This window comes from Equus caballus, chromosome 21 (genome assembly GCF_041296265.1).
Source record: "Equus caballus isolate H_3958 breed thoroughbred chromosome 21, TB-T2T, whole genome shotgun sequence".
Taxonomy (NCBI): Eukaryota; Metazoa; Chordata; class Mammalia; order Perissodactyla; family Equidae; genus Equus; species Equus caballus.
The window spans coordinates 30,520,381-30,541,710 of NC_091704.1; the positions used below are offsets into that span (position 1 = coordinate 30,520,381).

At 36.7% G+C, this 21,330-nt stretch overlaps 1 protein-coding gene and 1 long non-coding RNA gene across 3 annotated transcripts in view; one reads left to right on the plus strand and one right to left on the minus strand.

The window, feature by feature from the left end:
* LOC111769749 (uncharacterized) overlaps positions 1 to 21,330 on the plus strand; it is a 70,631-nt gene that overhangs the window by 43,885 nt on the left and 5,416 nt on the right. The gene's annotated exons all lie outside the window — the stretch shown is intronic.
* The window catches only part of MAP3K1 (mitogen-activated protein kinase kinase kinase 1), a 74,392-nt gene that overhangs the window by 24,100 nt on the left and 28,962 nt on the right, over positions 1 to 21,330 (minus strand). For both annotated transcript variants that reach the window (XR_011430529.1, XM_023625649.2), the window contains exons 2-6: positions 9,328 to 9,478; positions 5,793 to 5,993; positions 2,262 to 2,462; positions 1,720 to 1,836; positions 1,193 to 1,341 (exon numbers count right to left, since the gene is read on the minus strand). Coding sequence is in view for 1 of the 2 variants with exons in the window: in XM_023625649.2 (XP_023481417.1) it covers positions 1,193 to 1,341; positions 1,720 to 1,836; positions 2,262 to 2,462; positions 5,793 to 5,993; positions 9,328 to 9,478 (819 nt within the window). In the remaining variant the exon portion in view is untranslated. The remainder of the gene's footprint in view (positions 1 to 1,192; positions 1,342 to 1,719; positions 1,837 to 2,261; positions 2,463 to 5,792; positions 5,994 to 9,327; positions 9,479 to 21,330) is intronic.

Below are 21,330 nucleotides of genomic sequence, written 5' to 3' on the forward strand. Positions count from 1 at the left end.
TAAACTACAGAATCTCTAATGTCCCAAAAACCTTGTAAAATTCTATGATTCTAAAATCAATTTTATTTAACCAAAAATAAGAAAATTCAAACATTTACTTTTTCCACAGATGAAAAAGCCTCTCTCTCAATTCTTTTCTTCACCAGGCCCTTGTCCTGATATCATCACTTTCGATTCTTCATGAATTTTAAAGTATTTACAATACTTAATAGACTGATGGAATGCGGGTGGGACTTAATCACCTAGAGCAGTGCTTCTCAAACTGGGATGCCTTGGGAACATATAGGAGGTGCCCTTGTAAGAGAAGCAGCACTCCTTTCTGGATTAATTTTTAAAACCTCATTTTTACATTAAAACTAATACAGAAATCTTGGAAAAGAAAGAAAATTCACATGAATTTTTATGATAATGCTAAAGACTCGAAAAAATTTTCACACCTGTCATTTTGGGCTACATCTCAGAGCCTTCAGGGTTATCAGTTCATTTTTATCAGCGACTAGGCAATGGAAAAGTTTGAGAAGCACCGTAGATTTTAAGTAATAACTGTGATTATAACAGCTACTCTGTTTCTTAATTACAACTGATTAGTCTATTTGTTTAGAAGAGCATACTTATGTTCTCATAGGTGAAACAGCTTGTAATGACCATTCCCTGAAACTATCTATGAAAGCAGTAGTGATGTCATACAATTTTAAAATCCTATATTTGAAAGTGATTTTGGAAAACCACCTTGCCTCATATATAATTTGTTTGTAAAAGAACTACAGACATATTCTTTGCACAGTGCCTTAGCTTCATTATTTGCAAAACTGTTAAAAACCTACCTAATGAAGGTGTAGTAAGAACAGAATGAGCAATATAGGTACTTGCACAAAGTAATGATGATAAACAGCAGCCACTTAATATTTTATACCTGCCACCTGATTTTTCTTGTAGAATGGACATTTATTATATTCTGATATTTAAGGTGCTATTTTTCAACACTGTAGTTTTCAGGACAAAAAAATATATGTATAATACATATATATATTTAGATGACATTTAATATTTTTTACCCTTGAGTTTTACTTGAAAGCCAAGAACCAACAGTTAAATCACTTTAGAGCAATTAACAAGTAGAAATTAAAAAATTACCCCTAAAATTAAAAAGTAACACTGGATGAATGCTTTTAATTCCTCAGAAAGTACTGACCTGTTTTCTGAACTAGATGTAGAGGTACTAGATGATGACAATGTATGAGAATTTGACATGCGTGAAACAAACTTCTGGATGGTGTTACGAGATGGAGCTTTGATTCTTGAGCTACGCCTACTGTGATATTTCTGGAACAAACTCTCAACCTAACATTGAAAAAAGACAGTAACAATGATATCTGTGCCATAATATACATATGAAGAGTTCTAGAGGTTGAACTGTCTTTTATTTCATACGTTTTTTCATAAAGGCAATTTAAGAGCTTCAAAAATAAGAATACATATAGCTTACTAAGGACAATATTTTTATAGCAGGTCAGTGATTACTTTTTTTTTTAGTCTAGGAAAAAAAACTAGTCAATAGATTATGAGAGAACTATTTATAAGCATCAAATAATTCTTATACACCTTCACACCTTCAAAATGACCACTGTCTACTTAAATTTAGACCTCATGGAAAATTTTCAGGAATATACCATAAAAATTTGTTGACAGTTTTACTCTAAAGCATTTATTAAAAACTACCTCAAAATTCTTTAAAGTTTTTCTCCATAACATTGGGTCTGAAGGTTCTAGTTGAAACACTCGGAGCATAACAAATAACAGATGAATACAAAATGTCCCACGTCCGCAGCTGCAGTTCTAAAGAGTTAAAAGAAAACCTATGGGTTAATAAATCTATGGTCTATCATAATTCCTAAGTTGATCACTTTTTTTATATTTCAAAGTTTATTATACTTAAGTTTCTATTAATTTGCTTCATTATCCTTATATAATAAAATATATAAGGATACACAAGGAAAGTCTACAGCTATCTCCATGAATTAATTTAGATCTTATTTTTGGTGAATTTATTAAATAGATCAAATCTGTATTCTAAAGTGTATTAAGTCATAGTAAAAACCTTGATATACATTAAATTAAAATGTTTATTAGCCCCAAAATATATTTTAAACTCACTTTAGTTTACTAAAGAGAATTGGGTGATCTAAATTTAAGAATGTTACAGTGTTTAAATTTGAGTTAGTAGTAGATACTAAGAAAATATAAATGGTAACAAGTCCTACCTGAGGCCCGATGAACACCCGGTATTTATTATCTGGGCTGTCTCCTCCAATGAGGAAAGAGTTGGGTCCTATCTGCTGCAGTAAGTACAGCCTGGCCCGCATCACCTTGTTGACACGGCGGCTTGTTTCCTCGGGGCTGTATGGTGAGAAGCCATCTGGTGAAGGGGCTCTTCGAGGTGGTGTGATTCTACCACTCTGAAACTTCACAACATTGTTTTTTCATTAGGCAAATTGCTTACTTCTTGGAAAGAAACAATTACTGAAAAAACATCATACCAGGTAGCCAGGTAGCATTTTATATTCTGAAAAAATGCCGCGATATATAATATAATGGGACAAAATGCATTTTGCAAATACTATCCTCTGACATACTCATCATGAGTAAACTTCTAAAGTCTCAGTCATCCCTATAACTAAGGATAAATCTTTGGCAGAGAGAGACAGCCATGTGGTAATTGTACAAATTATAAATACTTGAGTTCTTTGAAAACTATTATGTAAATCAAAATAAAAAGCATAAAAAATATACCTCATAAGCAGACAAAATGACTAGTGATAAAAATTAAACATCCAGTTTCCTAGCTTCCACTTAAGGCATTACTAAATGCTCTTTTGCAACTGGTATTTACAAACACTGCCATGGAATTCCTCCCATGGCACACTGTGTAAGAACTAATGGCAGTGACTCTTCCCAGAGTAAGACATCTCACTGGAGGCTGACGGAAACTCTCCTGTGGTGAGGTGATATATGTCACTCTCATCCACTCCAGCGACTCCCCTAGGACTTGGTCTTTCCATTAATACCCAGTGGAAATTCTAGTTCTTTCTGATGCCTAACTGAATGGTTAAAAATGATAAATGTTGGCAAGAACATGAAGCAAATAGAACCCTTATACAGTGCTGGTGCAGCTGCTTCGGAAAACATGTGACCTAGCAATTCCACTCCTAGGTAGAAAGCAAGAGGAAGGAAAAGCTATGTCCACACAGAAACTTGTACACACATGTTCACAGCAGCTTTATTCATAATAGCCGAAAAGTAGAAACAACCCAAATGTCCATGAACTGATGAATGGATAAACAAATGTGTATATCCACACAATAGAATGTTATTCTACAGTTAAAATTGAGTGGAGTACTCACTCAAGTTATACCATGGATGAACCTTGAAAACATGGCACTAAGTGAAAAAAGCCAGTCAAAAAACCCCACATTATATGATTCCATTTATATGAAATTTCAAGAATAGGCAAATTACATATAGAGTCACAAAGTAGACTAGTGGTAGCCTAAGGCTGGGAGAGATTGCTAATTGGTCTGGGATTTCTTTTTGGGGTTATGAAAATGTTTTAAAATTGATTGTAGTGATGGCTACAACTCTCTGAATACACCAAACACAAATGAATAGTACAATTTAAACAGGTGAATTGTATAGTATATAAATTATATCTCGATAATGCCATTATTTTTTAGTAGGCAGTTACTAAAAAGTAAAAAACCAAAAAAAGTCCACATGCACATGCTATTTGATCTGCTTAGTATTCAGACTATGGGTAAGTTCACAGATGTGCAAAATAACGTATGCATAAAAAATATTTTTGCGGCACTGTTTTTTAGTAATGAAAGGTTAAAAAGGAATATAAATGTCCATTAGTATGCAGTGCATTAAATAAACTATGATTTATCCAGATAATGAAATGCTCTGTAGCTGTTAAAAACAATGAGGGAGTAACTTTGTTTAGCATATATCCCAAAGTGGGGCAGGGGGAGATACAATTCAGTATATACTTGTGGTAGACTTTTACTTTGATGGCCCCCATGAACTACATTTCCCAGTATATGCACCCTTGTGTAGTCCCCTCCCACAGTGATTCTGGATTTGAGCATGCAACTAGCTTTGGACAATAAGGCATTAGCAAACATGATGCAAATGGCGACTTGATAAGAGCTTCCATGTTGGGACTTGCCCTCTTGAAACTCTTGTGGCATTTTTTTTTTTTTTTGCTTAACAGAAGTTTATCATCTTATAGTTCCAGAGGCTAGAAGTCCAAGATCAAGGTTGTTATCAGGGTTGGTTCCTTCTGAGGGCTGTGAGAGAGAATCTATTCCATGCTCTCTCCTAGCATGAAACACTTCGTGTTGCAACCCAATTTCCATGCTATGAGGAAGACATGCCAAAAGACCCCAACTGTACTAGCGTCCTAGCTGAAGCATCAGATATGTGAGTGAATAAGCAGTCTCAGATACTGTAGCTTCAGCAGATGCGATGGGGAGCAGACACTGAGTGAGCCTTGCCCAATTTGCAGATTCATGAGCTAATAAATGATCGTTCTTGTTTTAAGTTAAAAAAAATAGCTAATTTAAAAGTCTGTCAACATAAAGCCAATAAATGCTGTTGGGTATCTTGGGCTTTACTGTAAAAAATTTTACTTAAAATTTACTTTTTGAAGGATTTATATGCTTTAACAACCTCAGATCTGAGGAAAACCAAATCTTCCCCTTGTGGTCACTAACTCAATCATTTTTCCATTCACTCATTTGCTCTTCAAGGTTAGAAAGTAAGTTTTAACTTGCATTTCTGCCACTAGAATTCTCTTTCTCAGAAAGTTAGTATCTGTCTTTTTGTAAATCTCTTTGATGTCTGGCTTAATATAGAAGACAGCTGGAGTCTCACTGATGCTTCTGCATTCATTCTGCTGTGATATGATGCTATGGTTATCACAAAGAAAATCTGGCCTCATGCAGATATGTAACTCAAAAAGGTATTTTAATAGCCTTTTCAAATAATTATGAATATTCTTCTTTGATACTATACCAAAGAAGTAGTTTCTTAAAGGAGGCTGTAACATGGAATCTGAAACCACATCAACAAACTTTTCCTACTATTATATTAAAATCCAGATAGTATAGCCTACATACTTTGAATGGATCATTTACCCAAGAATGATTTTGTTTCATCATGTGCTGGTGATTTGGAAAATAGTGGTTCACTAAGTTTTGCAGATCTTTCAAATGTTCCACATTTCATTGTATCACATTTGAGAGTATCACCAATCTCATTAGTCTAAGTATTGGGAAACCATCAAGCTTACAGTGGTAGATGGGAGTTTTCCAAAATTCTAATTTTTGCTTGAAATCTCAAATTTTACCACTGGTGAAAAAAAATTTCAGTTGTTTTCCTTGAAGTAAGTTTCACTTAATTCATGTTAAAGAAAATGTCTGTCAAGTACCCAAGTGAAAAATACAATTTCTGTTCTCATAGCTTTAATTCAGGTGAATGCACTAGCAGCTTTACCCACCACTGTAAACGTCAGAGCAGTCAAAGAGGCAAATAACATCTCAGTTTTATTACAAAATTAGTTTTGACCTAATGGATCCACAGAAAGGGTCTCAGGACCTGCCCTCTCCCTACAACCAATGGTCTGTGGACCACATTTTGAGAACTGCTGCTTAACAGATGGCTAGTCAATCTAGCCAATCTTTTCTGTCTAAAAACTGTAGACACTGAACATATTTGTTGAAACATTAACTTACAGGCACGGGGGAAACCCTTTTTCTTCTTACTCCGGGAGATTCTGATTTCACTGTGCGACCTGATGGGGAGCTGCCAGGGGAAGGACTGCGTCGGCCTCTGGGAGCTGGTGAAGCGGCGCTTGCCGGGCCCTCTCCTGGAGACTCAGTTGCCAAGTTACTAATTTCAGATCCATCTCCTTTAATAGGGATTGGTTTTACCACCTAAATTAAAATTCCAATATTTTGATTACTTAAAAATATGAAAAATAAGAAAATTTGAACATAATAAAGAAACGAACTCAATGAGTTTTTATTATGTAATATTATACAAATATAACAGACAACATAACAACTTTTATTTAGTATTACTTTAAGCCGTAAATGTAAGACTATTTTTACCCGGACAGATTTCAGTCATTTAAGCTTTATCACTAGTTAAAATGTTACCCTGCATAATTTTAGAATTTGGTGTTATCTGTTATTATGTGCCCTAAATGACTTAATATTCAAAATCAACAATCAAGGATTAGTAAACAAATGTGAAAAATAAGCACTTATAACTTCTACAGTTAATTTATTCAACAAGATTAAAGTAGATTTTTTTTCATTTGTATTGAAAAAATGCAGGATCTTTTTTTTCCTTCGCCCCAAAGCCCCCCAAGTACGTAGCTGTATATTCTAGTTATAGGTCCTTCTAGTTTTGGCATGTGGGACGCCACCTCAGCAGGGCTTGATGAGTGGTGCTAGGTCTAAGCCCAAGATCTGAATCAGTGAAACCCTGGGCTGCCAAGGCAGCACGCATGAACCTAACCACTTGGCCATGGGGCGGCCCCCCAAAAATGCAGGATCTTGAAAACAATACTGGGCATATTTAAAGTGCTCAAATAGTCCGATAGATTACCAAGCCTTTTTTTTCCCAATATTGTATTACAATAGATAGTTTAGACATGTATTTCAGAAACACCAAAAGCAGCTAGAAGTTTAAAGATCAATCTCTCAAGCAGAAATGCAGTCTAGAAGATGTGCTGTTTTAACCTATCAGGGCCTTCAGACCTAACTGAAGCTATGACACAAAAGGCCGAACTCTGCAGCCTTAGAACATCAAAGCTCAGCAGGCCTTTCTCCCACTACTTCTGTTCTGCTAGGCAATCGCTGTGCCCAGCAAACATGGCTCACCTGTCCTCTTCCTGGGCTGTCATTTACATTCTCCCTCCTAATCCACATCTCCAGCCAGCACTGCCCCAGGCATAACTTCACCCAGTGAAAACTTACCCATCTTTTAAGGCTTGGTCAAAATCCTTCGTAAATACCTTTTATTAAGGTAATTCTTCCTCTTTCCTAAGTCCTTATTTGCTCTTCTGCCTATCCCATGCATTTGGCACATAGTCACAAACTGCTTTGTGATATTTCATGCCTTACTTTATTTTTATTTATTGCACATAATTCTTACTTTCACAATCAGAGATATTTATACCTCACATATTTCAAGAAGGATCTGCTGTAACTTACATAAAACATAATAAAAACAAACAAAATCAGACCTCCCAAATAGACTATAAAATTCTTAAGGAAAATCTAAAATCTATAATCTATAACATGTAGAGTGGTATAATGGAGCTCAAGAACTATGTGTTATGTAATTTATTTCACACATCTATTCCCTCTTTACCACTGTCCTATACACTACACAGATAAAGTAATTAAGTATTTGGTGGAAAAGGGACAGTGAGAAAAAACAAAATTTGGTCTTAAGATAAATGGATGTTCTTAGTTCATATGAAATAAAGGATAAAGAGTTGACTTCTTTTTTTTGAGGAGGATCAGCCCTGAGCTAACATCTGCTGCCAATCCTCCTCTTTTTGCTGAGGAAGACTGGCCCTGAGCTAACATTTGTGCCCATCTTTGTCTACTTTGTATGTGGGACGCGTACCACAGCATGGCTTGCCAAGCAATGCCTTGTGCGCACCCGGGATCCGAACCGGCGAATCCCGGGCCACAGAAGTGGAACGAACGTGTGCACTTAACCGCTGCGTCACTGAGCCGGCCCCAAGAGTTGACTTCTTTTTAAAAAGTTCTGATTTCTTCTCAAAAGATTCACTCTCCACCAGCTCAAGGAGCTCCAGAAAGCAGCATGTTCAAACTTCAGATGACTTTAATTGTTCAAAAATTCTTCTTTATATTAACTGGGTATAAATTTGCCACCTTCTATAGGATGTTTCAATAGAACTTTCTCTTTTCTAAGAAAATCCTTAATTTCTTCATCTTCATCTTCTGACATAATTACTAAAAATGGTGAGGAATTCTCACCATACTACTTTATATGACGAATAAGTGGAAGATATGTGGAAGCTTAGCTGGAAAGTAAAGGACTCATGGGTAACATGGCAGTTTAAAAAGCTGGTCTATAAAGGAACAATTAGATATATTCTCTATTAGCTCCACGAGTTAGAACAAGTGGGTAGAAAGACGGACTGCAGCTCAATGATGAGCAATGTCTAGAATCTCAGGGGTTTTTGAGATATTTAAGAAGCTAGTTAGTACTAAATGTCTAACAGAACTTCCCGAGATGATAGAAATGCTCTGTAATTGAACTGCCCAGTTACAGATGCCACTAGCCACAGGTGGCTACTGAGTATCTGAAATGCGGCTAGTGTGACCAAGGAACTAAATTTTTACTTTGATTTACATTTAATTAAATTTAAAATTAGATAGGCATATGGAATGAATGTGGGGCTAGAGGATCATTTGGTAGGGGTGTAGTTTAGAGGTTTCCAAATGAGTGGTTTGTTCAGTAACTTTTATGATTATACCCTCCCCTTTTGCCCCTCAAAACACACACACACACACACACACACATACACACACACACTCCCCAATGAATCTTAAATTGTCATCTCTGTTTATAAAGAACAAACAAAAAACAAACAAAAACTTGCTGGTAGAGACTGGCACTGGGCCACTGTAACAACTGAGATCTACTTCTTCCTCTATAAGAATGGAGAAGCACATTTCATAGTATTCGTATACTTTAAAAGGAATAGCCATGGCAAAGGATAGAGTATGCCTGCCTTTCCTCACCTAGGAATCTAGGTTTTCTTTTCCCAAATCCTGGGCATCTTTCTAATTTATCCCAAACCCCATCAGTTTATTTAATTTTTTCTGCTTTCTTGGAAGATTTCTGGAATTAAGATCCTTGCATCCTACCTTAGAGATAAAACAGCAAAATAAAATTGGAAAAACTGCTTTTCTTTTTAAAAGTTTAAGTACAATATAAATCTCTAATAAAAGGATTTTAGATACTGACATTAGAGGGCAGTGTTGCTTTAAGCATTACCTCCCACCCAGCCAACCAATTTAGTTCCTAGAACAGTTTAAGTTGCTTAATAAGCAGAGTTTTAGGTATGTTTTGTTCCAAGTGGCTAGAATATCAAGCAAATAAAAGTACTGCATTTAAAATGAAGGGGAGGGGAAAGCTTACAAGAGAATTTATTTATGCTTTATTTTCCATTTCTTCCTATGCTTTCTTCCTTATGGAAGGTCACCCACAGCCACTCACCACAGGGCCTCTCCTATTTCTCCTTTCCAGCCATTCGTGCTTCCAAGCTGGCATACAGGTTGCCTTCAGTTTCTCCCTGATCATTCGTTCTTCTGGGCGGTCTTCCATCTTGTGCAGTCCCTTGAGAGTTTCTTTATTCTCCATCTCTCGACTAAAATGGAGGGAGAAAAAAGGAGTATGAGATTTATATAGGAAAAATAATTTCCAAGAACAAACAGATCAGTACGGTTCTATTTTATACTTTCATGGACATGTAGGTAAAAAGATAGCTGCTTCTTTAAAAACCCCAAAAATATGTCAAATGAGTGGTTTGACGGCAGCTGAACAGTTATGAGCAAGGTATAAAAATATCATTGTGAATGATATACTAATATGATATACTGATGATCATACTAACATGGTATACTAATATGCTAATTGTGAATCATTGTGAATACTGTGAATCATATACTAATCTATTGTTGAATGTTGCCTGATTACATGAGTTTAATAATGCCTTTTGAAAGAAAAGTTCTATTTAGAAAGGGCAGGCTTACTAATAATATTAAATACAGACTGTGTTTCTAGGTAGTTAACAAAAAGGATACTAAGACATTAAGTACGATATTAACAAATACACTGGTGACGATTGCATTGTTTCTAATTACATCACTCTAACATACTCAAGTACATAACAGACAAATATTTGGAAGAGTATTTTACTACCTTGTATCCCAGGATTTCCAACAATTTAAGTCAATATAGATAAAATCTGGCAGATATGCTCATTTTCTGAAATAAACTAAATAAATATTTAATAAGCTAGGTGAAATCTAACCACATCTTCTATGACCCCACAATATTTTTTCAAAGCCTACATGATTAAATTTGTATTCTCAAAACAATAATTCCACCACAAAGCATTTGGGGTACTCCATATAAAAAGAATAAAAATTATTTGGTATGAACATTTTAACCTTTACTCCAGAATACAATGTGGAGTTAGAATAAAATAATCTGTAGCTAGTAACTTTTGATAAGTAATTCTACAAAGCCAAACAGGTTAAGCAGCTGCTAATTTCAAAATACACACACATCCACATGTGGATGTGTACAACACACAATATGCATATGCATCAATTTTAAACCCTGGTTCAAATGGAAATAGTTAAAGAAACTGCCCTCTGAAAGAAGTAAAAATTTAAAAAATAGCTAACTATTATAAATAATTCAGTAACTATTTTGGAAATTCTATAAAGCTACAATACAGTGATTTTGCTACACTGACAGAAAAAGGAAATACTAAGGAAATATCAGAGATGATAAGCGCAAGCTTACTAAAAAGTCAAATTTAAACTCCTCTAGGAATTTTCCAGCTAATCCTAACTATAAAGCAGCAGAAGCTTTCAGAGAACAAGCAAAAAATCTACTTAAAACTAAATATGCACTAGAAAGGAAACAGTTAACTGGCTTTACTGAAACATCATTACTATGAGAGGAGTGGAAACCAATATGGTAAATACCTCTGTGCCAGAGACTGGCCTACATATTTTTAGGAATGTAAAGAGCATATAACATTTGAAACTTGCAAATTAAGACCATATACAGCCATGTCACTTAACGATGGGGATATGTTCTTAGAATTATGTTGTTAGGCGATTTCGTCATTGTGAGAACATCACAGAGTGTACTTACACAAACCTATATGGTATAGCCTACTACACACTAGGCTAGATGGTACTGATCTTACCAGACCACCCTCACTGACTGAAACACCATTATGTGGCGCATGACTGTAGTAGAATATTTCCACTACAGATGAAAAAATAGTGTCACAAAGAAAGAGGCAATATGAGAAGAAAAAATATAAATAAATGAAAGGAAAGAAAGGTAGATTATTTACTTAGAAGTGTTTGGTTGTTTTTCCTGCTCTGATTATACTGTAAAATATAAATGTTAGGGTTGGGTGGGAGGAGAGGGAGGGAGGAGAGGGAAGGGGAAAGAAAAGGAGAGAAAAAGAAGGAGGTCGAGGGAAGGAAGAGAGGGTAAGGGAACGGGAGGGGGAGGAAAGGGAGAGGAAAGGAGGAGAGAGAAAGGGGGAGGGAGGAGAAAGAAATATTTTCCCCCAAATTCATCCTGCTCAGTCAATACTTACCCAGGGAAGCTCAGATTTATAGGCAATGGAATTTATGGGCTGACTGCATACCAAAAACTCACAACTCTATAGTTTGAAAAGCAAACACTTTCTCCTTCAGTAACAATGTCGCAAGGCATGGCTAGATTCCCAGGCTGGTTCTCAAAAATTAAGTCACCTTGTGGAACTACAGTGCATTTTTACACCAGAAGCTCTGGCACTCCCTGACAAAGGTGCTTATCTTCCGTCTGTCCTACATGTCTCTCCTCCCCCAAATTTACTTTATGAATATCTCTTCTCCATTCTGTATTTTCAGTCTCTCTCTCCTGGGCACCCACCCAAACATGCAGAGGACTCTCCTTGTCTAAACAAATCTTCCTGGATGATGCAGCCTCCTTAAAGTTGGCATGATTTGCCTCTTTCCTTACCACTTGTTTGAAAACACCAAAATCTTTTAAACCAATTTCTTATTATAAATAATAGAGGATAGGCATCCTAGTAGCTCAATCTAAGACTATTTCTTTACAATAAATGCCCTGAAATGGAATTGCTGAGTCAAAAAGTACACAAATGAAGACTATGGTAACATTGGCTAATTATTTTCAAGAAAACGTATCTTCCATTCACAATCCCCCAGGTCAAGCTGCCAACTTAGTTGGTCTGAACTGGCAGCTGACTCCTAAGAGGGCTACTTCACATTGAATCCTGTCCAACCCAGGCTTCACAGTGCTGCCAGAGTCGCTTCCCCCATTAGAATGCTCCAGTGGTCGCCTTCTGGGCTTAGACTAAAATCCAGAATGTTTAACAAGGCCTATGAGGCTCTGTACCATCTGGTCTTACCTTTAGTGAAGTCGCCCAGACCCCTCCCCACCCTTCTATTTCTTTCACTGCCTAAAAAACACCTTTCCTGCTCAGGGCTTTTGCAGGGGCTGTTTCTTACTTGTCTACTTTTCACCTTGTTAATTTCCACCCACTCTAGCTTTTCTTCAACTCCTCAGAGAATCTTCCAATCTCAATCAGGAATCCCTAGCTCCATTCCCTCACAGCACTGTACTTTTCCTTTAAAGTGCTCATCGCAGTTTGCAAACCTATTCCTCTTCCCCCATGAACTGTAACCTCCATGAGGGCAGGGATCAGTGTTTTATCCATCGCTGTATACCCAACATCTAACAATGTCTTGCTTATGATAGGTATTCAAACATATATTAAATGAATGATCATTTATTAACATCTTTGGCAGCCCTAAAGACCCTTCTGGTTTTAAAATTTAATGTCTACTCATGTTATTTAATCTTTTTATAGTTCTGTATTTAATTAAGACTAAATTTGCAATTTAGATGCTATTCAGAACAATTCTTGTTGTTCCTAAATTAATCTGCAAATGTAAACTAAAGTGTTCTTTCTTATGTCTTCATTAAGTAATAATTATATATCTTTAATTCTAAAATGTGTATTTTTTCACATTTTTATTTCTGAAATCTGAATGCTGCTTATAATCAAATGCTGTTATAATTTAATCGGCAGAATTTTCTTATTCCCTTTCTTCATGGTATATAAAATAACAGTACAATTTACAACCAATTGGATTTTATATTCAATAAAATATATAGTAAATCCTATTCTACTTGCCAGGAAAAAAATCATACCTACTCAGTTTCATTTGTCTCTGAAATAGAAACCAACCTAGGAAGAAAAACAAGTTTTTCTTACATATGTTTATTGTTTTGTTATAATCCTAACATACAGTCTTCATAGATCAACTATATTTGGGTTTTTATTTTTACCAGATATATGTGTTTGGGGGTATGTGTGCATGCGTATATAGCAGTGATTTGTCATCTTATCCAATTAATATTATAGCTATAGCAGGAAATACACATATATATTTAACATACACTTATCTAAACAGATAGTTGCAAAATCACCAGAATATCAGAGAGCCTCTAATCCTTTTTGGTTAAACATGAGTGTTTTGGAGAGTTATTTCTGCCTTATCTATTACCTACAACCGTACCTATTATTTTAACTGAAATAATGGCTTATATCTTTCTGACTTTTTAGCAAAACATACATAGATGTTTCAGGAACTACTTTGAAGACTTAAAAAATAAACAGAATTTTAGCCAGGTAATATGAGAAACTTAAACACTGTCACAGATTAAGCTTCATCTTCCTTTTCTGTTTATTTAGAAAACATAGGTTTCTTGCTTTTTTTGGTTTCTAAACATACCTCAGAAGGAATTTGTGATTGACCTAGAGCTTCAAAGAACCTTTCTCCCTTGAGGGTAGGTTTGTAGTTCTAGTCTCTTTCTAGACCTACGGAATTTACATGCTAAAGAATGAGATGCTTCAATGGCCCCTTCTCAGTGAAGCCACTTGCTCCCAGCCATTGCTGACTGGACAGTCCCTCTTACAGATCTCCCCTCCCTTGATTTCTAGGAGATGATTTTTTTTTCCCTAGCTCTGCTTCTAATACTCTGACTAACCTCATCAGTACCAGACTGTTGTCCTGGAGTCCCTTATATGCCAGCCACTGCCCTATTCTCACAGCACTAAAATACTCCCTTCTTAAGCACACCAAGATATTTCATACCTCTCTGCCTTTGCAGATGATTTCTTTCCTGACAGGAATACCTTTGTCATTCCATCTGCCTTCAGTAAAGAATTTCTTACCACCATTCTACAGCCGTCAGCCACTCCTTCCCAGTATGCTAATATTAATTATAATACAGCATAAACTCAAGTGTCTGTGTAAGTATCTGCTTCCCTCTCCACATTGGGAGCCCTTCCAGGAGAGGCTATAATAGCTTATTCATTTTCCTCTCATCAGTGCCAAATGTCCTGGATAGGCAGAGGGCCTATCCAGCCACAGCCAGCTCCTCTTCTGAGGATGGTGCTCAGGGGCACCATGCTTTGTACACGTGAATCCATCCCGCAGCCCACAGTTTGCTGGGGCAAGAATGTGCCCTGGTCCAAAGACCTTCTATACTGAATGGTACTGAACATCTTAACCAGGTCTTCTCTCTATGGGAGTTTGAATGCAGGCTACACGGACAGTGTCACTGCAGGAAGAATGGCACCAAAATAGAGAAAAAGAGCAAAGGAGTAAGTATGAGCAATGAGACAGAAATAGCGAGAAGAGAGAGACATTAGTCAGAAGGAAGATGCTGGTAGAGATGGAGAGAAGGGAAGACGCAATAAAAGTAAACCTATGAGGTGTACTTGGGTTCCCTGACACGCTGTCAGACGATCAGAGCTACTTTATGCCTCCCTGGGTAGTAAGTAACCAAGTTCTCCAGAGGCCGCGTGTACGTGCTGCAATGGAGGAAACTGCATGGGCCCTTTCCTTTGCACTGAAATAAACCCTAACGTGTCTTTCTTCCCTGCAATTCCAAAAAGCCTGACTAAAACACTAATTCAGCATGCTGTCCTGGCACATAGAGGATATCTGATAAATACTCAAAATTAGAATCCTACCAAGTTTACTACAATTTTTTAAAGGTATTTCTTAAATGGTTCATCTTTAGCATGCAAATATTAGTCAACAACTAGTGATATGGAGAACTAACTGCTAGACATCCATCATAATAGAAGAAGTCAGGCCAGACAAGTAGGTGCTGTACATGTGTTAACTTACTTCACTCTCCCAACAACCCTATGAGGTTGGTACCATCTGAGGCCTGGAGAGACTGGGTTACATGCCCAGGGCCACACAGTCTGTAAGCAGCAGGACCAGAATTCAAACCCTGGTCTGTCTGACTCTGAAGTTTGTGTTCTTCATTGGTATGGGAGGTCACCGTCAAATCTGATTTTGCTTTTACAAGTTAGCATCAGATATCTGTTTGATAAGAATACAAAGAAGTTTAAACAAGTTTTTACAATGGTGACTATTTTAAGAATTAAAGAAGGACATTAATTCTATTCACTAGAAGAGCACTTCACTGTAACAGGAGTAACAAAGACTATAATGATCACAGGAAATCTTTCTGGAAATTAATGGGGTTTTAGCCTTGGTATACATAAAGATTTCCAGAACAGCTTAGATTATGGATGACTTTATATAGAGAGAATCTCAATTCTCACGGTGTCCAAGGAACCTCACGGAACCCTGCAAAATTCACTGCATTATTTGGGACAAGCTCAGTTCAGAGCCACCCAACTGAGGTCCACCTGTGAAGTTCTCATAGCAGCAGGAAGTCACGTACTAAAACCCACCAGCTTTATTACTGAGAGGAGAGGAGAGTAAGGGAAGAACCATCTTTCAAAACAAAACTAGCCCATGCGGAACCCTTAAAATTTAAGTTTCTGAGTAACAGGCAAGAGAAGGAATGACTGCGGCAAGGGTGGGGAGAGTGTGTGGTGGAGCACAATGGCTAACAGCAGAGGCTAACAACCCCTAACCATGGTCAGGGCACTGTGCTAACTGCTCCACATGGGTCATCTCAGTCAACTCTCATGAGATGGGACTCTGATATCCCATTGGCAGGGAAGAAAAAAGACAAGGAGGTTAAGTTACATGTCCAAGGTGATAAAATCTATATGTGAAAAATACAGGATTTAAACTCGGATATGAATGATTCCACAGTCTCTTGTTTCCTATGGGGCAAAAGGAAAATGAGTATTCACAAGTGCTTAAAATTTGCTGACCCAGATCTGAGGGCAAAAAATCTGTATCTCGATACTGGAACAACTCTGTTTTCCTGTAAGAAAATTTCTCCAGAGATATATTGTTATTGGCAACTGCTGGCCTTTTCCCTCTTCTGAGCAAGAAGGATTAAATAAAATCATTGGTAAGGGCAACCCTTCCATCTTTATGTAACGTAACTTTTACAATATATCTAATTTTACATAAGAAATAATAGTATATAAAAATGGCTCATATTATGAAAATCAGTCCCCAAAAGATTTTATTCCAGGTTATGCTCAGTAATATGTGACCCTGAGAGCTAAATATGGCATAACTCCTATTTATTTACAATGAGAAACGGGCGACGTTTTTTTTTCCCCATACAGAGTAAACATCCTCTCTTTAGCACAACAAAGGACTGTCATTTCTTAATATGGGGATGGCCATGGTATAATCAGTTTTATAATATGTTCAACCTCTATCAGAAATCTTTATCGGGGGGAAAAACTATTTCTAGTTTGTGTGCAAACCTTCGTATTTAGTCCTTTGAGGGATACAGGCACAGAATTTCACCCTCAAAATGCTCATGTTCTGGTTAACTACACCAAAAGTTCAATAATATAGGGGTAAAATAACGAGGGCAATAATATAACATTATCAACAATGATTATACGCAGTTTAATACCACCTAAGTAATTTTGATTGACTCATATTTAGAAATTATTCTAAATTGTCACTAAAAGTCAATATATCTGACATCATGGGTTAGTTTCTATTAAAATATCATCCCATTTGAGTTTTAACATTAAAATTATTCTCCAGTAAAAATTATAGGATTTTTGAAAAGTAGAACATGGTATAGAAACACAAAGAGTATATATGAAATTAACCAAAATTAAACCAAAAGAGTGTATTAATGGATAATCACAAAGCAAATGCTCACTCACTAGCTGACGTAAGCCAACTAGACAGAAAGCACAAGTTCTCTGAGGGCAGGGCCTTTCCCTGGGCACGTCCTGCCTGCAGTTACAAAGAAAGCACCCACAGCAACAGATGCCAGGGGCGCAATAAACAATTGCTGATTCTGAGTCAGAGTAGCTGGTTATCACTTCTGATGAACAAAGATCCAGGAATTAACACCATGCAGATGTTGCACCTAGCACACACAATCGACACACATCGCCCATTTAACCCATAACTTCTACCACAAATTAGTGTCTTTGGGACATATAAACAATTTCAAAGAGAACAGGAAGAATATTCAAAAAGTTTCCTACTTCTAAATTAGTAATTTGTAAAAGATTGGTTTAACAATCATTGTGCAAACATAATGAGGGAGTTTGCAAAAGGCAGAGAGCTACTAGACAGTATCAAACCATTCTTAAGGTAGTAACTCTATGTTTTTTTTTTTGAGGAAGATTTGCCCTGAGCTAACATCTGCTGCCAATCCTCCTCTTTTTGCTGAGGAAGACTGGCCCTGAGCTACCATCCATGCCCATCTTCCTCTACTTTATATGTGGGACGCCTACCACAGCATGGCTTGCCAAGTGGTGCCATGTCCGCACCAGGGATCCGAACCAGCAAACCCCGGGCCACCAAAGTGGAACGTGCGAACTTAATCGCTGCGCCACCAGGCTGGCCTTCTATGGAATTTTTTTTTACAGTAAATTACCTCTGACCTAGTCTATAGAGTAAACTATGTGCCTCAGTCTTCCTTTAGAGAAGACAAGTGAATCAAAAAGAAAACTGTATTTTAACTGTATAGTTCTCCTATACTATATGTAATATGTATGCTAGAAATGTATGAATATATTTAAAGCAATTGATATTCTACAGAATACTGAATGAAACTCTAAGGGATTGATAGGTAAATTATTACTGGTAATTATAAATCAGTGTGCTAAAAATTTAGACACCATTAAAATATATTTTTAAAAGGTACATAAAATATTTATAACTACCAACTAGACACCATTATGATAGTGATAGTGAACAGAGGATACATTATTCAGTGAAGAAAGAAAAAGGATTCTAGGTTTTCTTTTATGAGTCACATTTTTGTTTAAATCCATTCAAAACTGTTTTATGATTAAAAGGCAACTTTCCTGATCACAGATATTCACAGAAATATTCAAATATGAATTTGATAAAACTGCCTTGCAGGAAAAGTAACTCTTGTGAGATTAATATACAAACATTGTGGATAGACTTCAAGAGCTTCCAAAGTTATTGACAGGTTTAAGGTAAAACACCACAGCTAGACTTTCAAGTGGACATGCCTATGTATGAGTAAATATCATCAAACTAAAGGGGCTGTGGTTCCTGTGGCTGAAACCCAGATAAACTTTAAAGATGCAATGCAAAACAATTTTCTAAATCACTTCTTTTTTTTATTTTTATTTTTTTTAAAGATTGGCACCTGGGCTAACAACTGTTGCCAATCTTTTTTTTTTTCTGCTTTATCTCCCCAAACCCCCCCACCCCCGTACATAGTTCCATATCTTAGTTGCAGGTCCTTCTAGTTGTGGGATGTGGGACGCCGCCTCAACGTTGCCTGACGAGCACTGCCATGTCCGCGCCCAGGATCCGAACCCTGGGCCGCCGCAGCGCAGCGCACGAACTTGACCACTCGGCCACGGAGCCGGCCCCTAAATCACTTCTTAACACCTGCCTAGTCCTAGAAAGAATATAGAGCAGCAATGCAAAACTTGGTTAAGATGTTTCCTTCATCCATGTCCCTCAGAAATGTAGCTGGCCCGTTCCATTAAAAGCTACCACATTCAAGTTATTAATGTACAACAAACAAATCAGTCTAATATGCATTACTGATGACATCACTCAATAATGGAATTGAGATGTTCTATCCAAATCTGGAAAAAGAATCATTCTTTCTTCTAAATGTCTTAATAGATGAAATAAAAATCAGCAAATTTATATAAGAATGAAACTAATTATGTATACTTTATCAAGCCAGGGAATATATAAAATAACAATCGTATGTATTGACAAGTATGTAACTGATCAGTCAAGAAATTGTCAAAATCCAATAGAAGTTAAAACTTGCCAGGAGTAAGATAATTCAGACAGCTCAAATTTACAGCAAAATTCAGAGGGAGGCGGAGGAAAGTAGCTATGCAGAGACACTCAAGAATATGCAATGACTATTAAAATTGATAAGAATTTTAAAGAAAACTAAAGGAAATAAGATGAATGAAGTTAGTAATCAGGTTAGTAAGGAAATGAAAATCCTAGATTAGCAACTTAAAATCAGAAAATATTATTTTTAAAAAAGCTGTTGAGGAGAAAAACCAGAGAAGGTAAGAGCAGACACGTCTTCAAGTTAACACCCCTCATATGTGGGTATAAAAGAAAACAAATTAGACTACAAAGTGAAACCAACACACTGTCAGTTCTATAATGACTTAAGACTCAAGTTCAATGAAATTCACTGACTTATCACAAATTATGAACTAAAATTTGATGGTAATATTTATGCAGACAAGTGAAAATTATAAAAAATGGTCAGAATTGGACAGAAATGTGTTTTGTGATTCTGTAAGATTCACCATTTCACAAAACATATGAAAATCTTATTTTCTGGGAGCCCCATGTTTACAGGAGTTTAAGACTAATATCGTCCCATTTCTCATTTGATCCTTTCCAACAAAAAGCCATGGAAGCTTCAAATACTTTTAATCCTGTAGGCTAGTATTCTTTTGATATTCAGTGCCAAAAATTCCACTGTTTATTCCTCCCTTTGTTGTGTCCTTGATACTTGACGAAGAACCTTTAGAAACCTTTGGGGAAAAAAAAGGGACGTATGAGCATCCTCTTCCTTAAGGATTGCTGAAGATAGATCAGTAAGCAAGGAAAAGGATGCTAATTTTTTCCAGTATTTGGCTAAATGTGTATTTCCTTTTGAGAATTCCCCTTTCGTGCTACTTGACAAATCTAGGGTTGGAAATGTCTAGAAGACAAGCGATGCATAAATGTAGTGAGCTTTTACACTACATTAGAAAAGTAGATCCAAACTCCCTACGCTGCTACCGTTGGGCAGTGTTGAGCAAATCGATGTGTCCTGTCCTCCATCTAAGTGCACTGGTACAAAGCAGGTATTCAGGGGAAAGACGGCTGCTTCCTCACCATTTTGGTTTTCATCAAAAATATCCCAAGTCAGTGTTATGTGGAGGCTCTGGTGTATGTTTTTCTTTGGAACCTTCTCCAGTGGATCTGTGACTACATTTTTACTAAGTCAATTATCTTTAAAGAAATGAGGTAGTTCAGTTTGAGTAGTATTCTAAGAGATCAAATGAACAAAGCTAATAATTGAGAATATTCCCCCTTTTTTTAAAGTTAAAGTTAATTTAAAGTTAAAAATGTAACACTGAGTGAGTACCTTCTACGTTAATGAAAACCCTTAGATTGTTTCTAATGTTCCCAGATTAACGGAGAAGAGGGTAGAGCACTGAATTAGAGCACAAAGCCCTCTCACAGCCTTTGCTAGGAAAAGGATTTCTTTCAAACCCTGTGGAAACGCTAGTACTATTTCTACACTACTTCCTTCTAGCTTGTGGAAAGGCATGTTAACTGGGATGCTCAGAATGAGGACGAATGACTTTCTGACAAATGTAGCTTTTCTTCTCTTTTAATGCTAGAAAACCACCACCCTGTTCAATGAACGTTGGCAAGCCTACTAAGTGTAAGCTAAGGGCTAGGCAATAGAGATACAAATACAAAGTCAGATAAAGAAACAAAACATAAATAAGACAGGATCTCTATCCCTGCAGGCACTTAGTCAGGTAGAAGAGAGAAAATACAATGCCATCTCTGCTATAACAGAAATATTTTAATATATCATAAATAGGTGCAAGGATGGAGTGGATCGCCATCCTTAATTTTATCTAAGGGAGCCCTGGAAAGATCCACAGAGGAGGAATGCCTATATAATTTCAAAGGAAAGAACAGACTGGCAGGCATGGAGCTGACGAAGGCTGAAAAGAGATTTTCTAGACAAAAGAAACAGCTTTGGTGAAAATAATGTTCTATAAAATACTAAACAGCTTATGGTTCTGCTGTTTAGGAAACACTAGATAAAATGAAGTTAAACAGGTTTATTTAAAGACCTTTGCACATAATTCTCCAAGAGGAAAGGAAAAGCAGGTGAGCAGCATTCCTCACACTTATTTGGCACAGAATCCCTTTTAGCAGAACACTTTTGACAGAGTAGTGCTCCTGGGGATATACTGTGAGAAACCTGTACTGG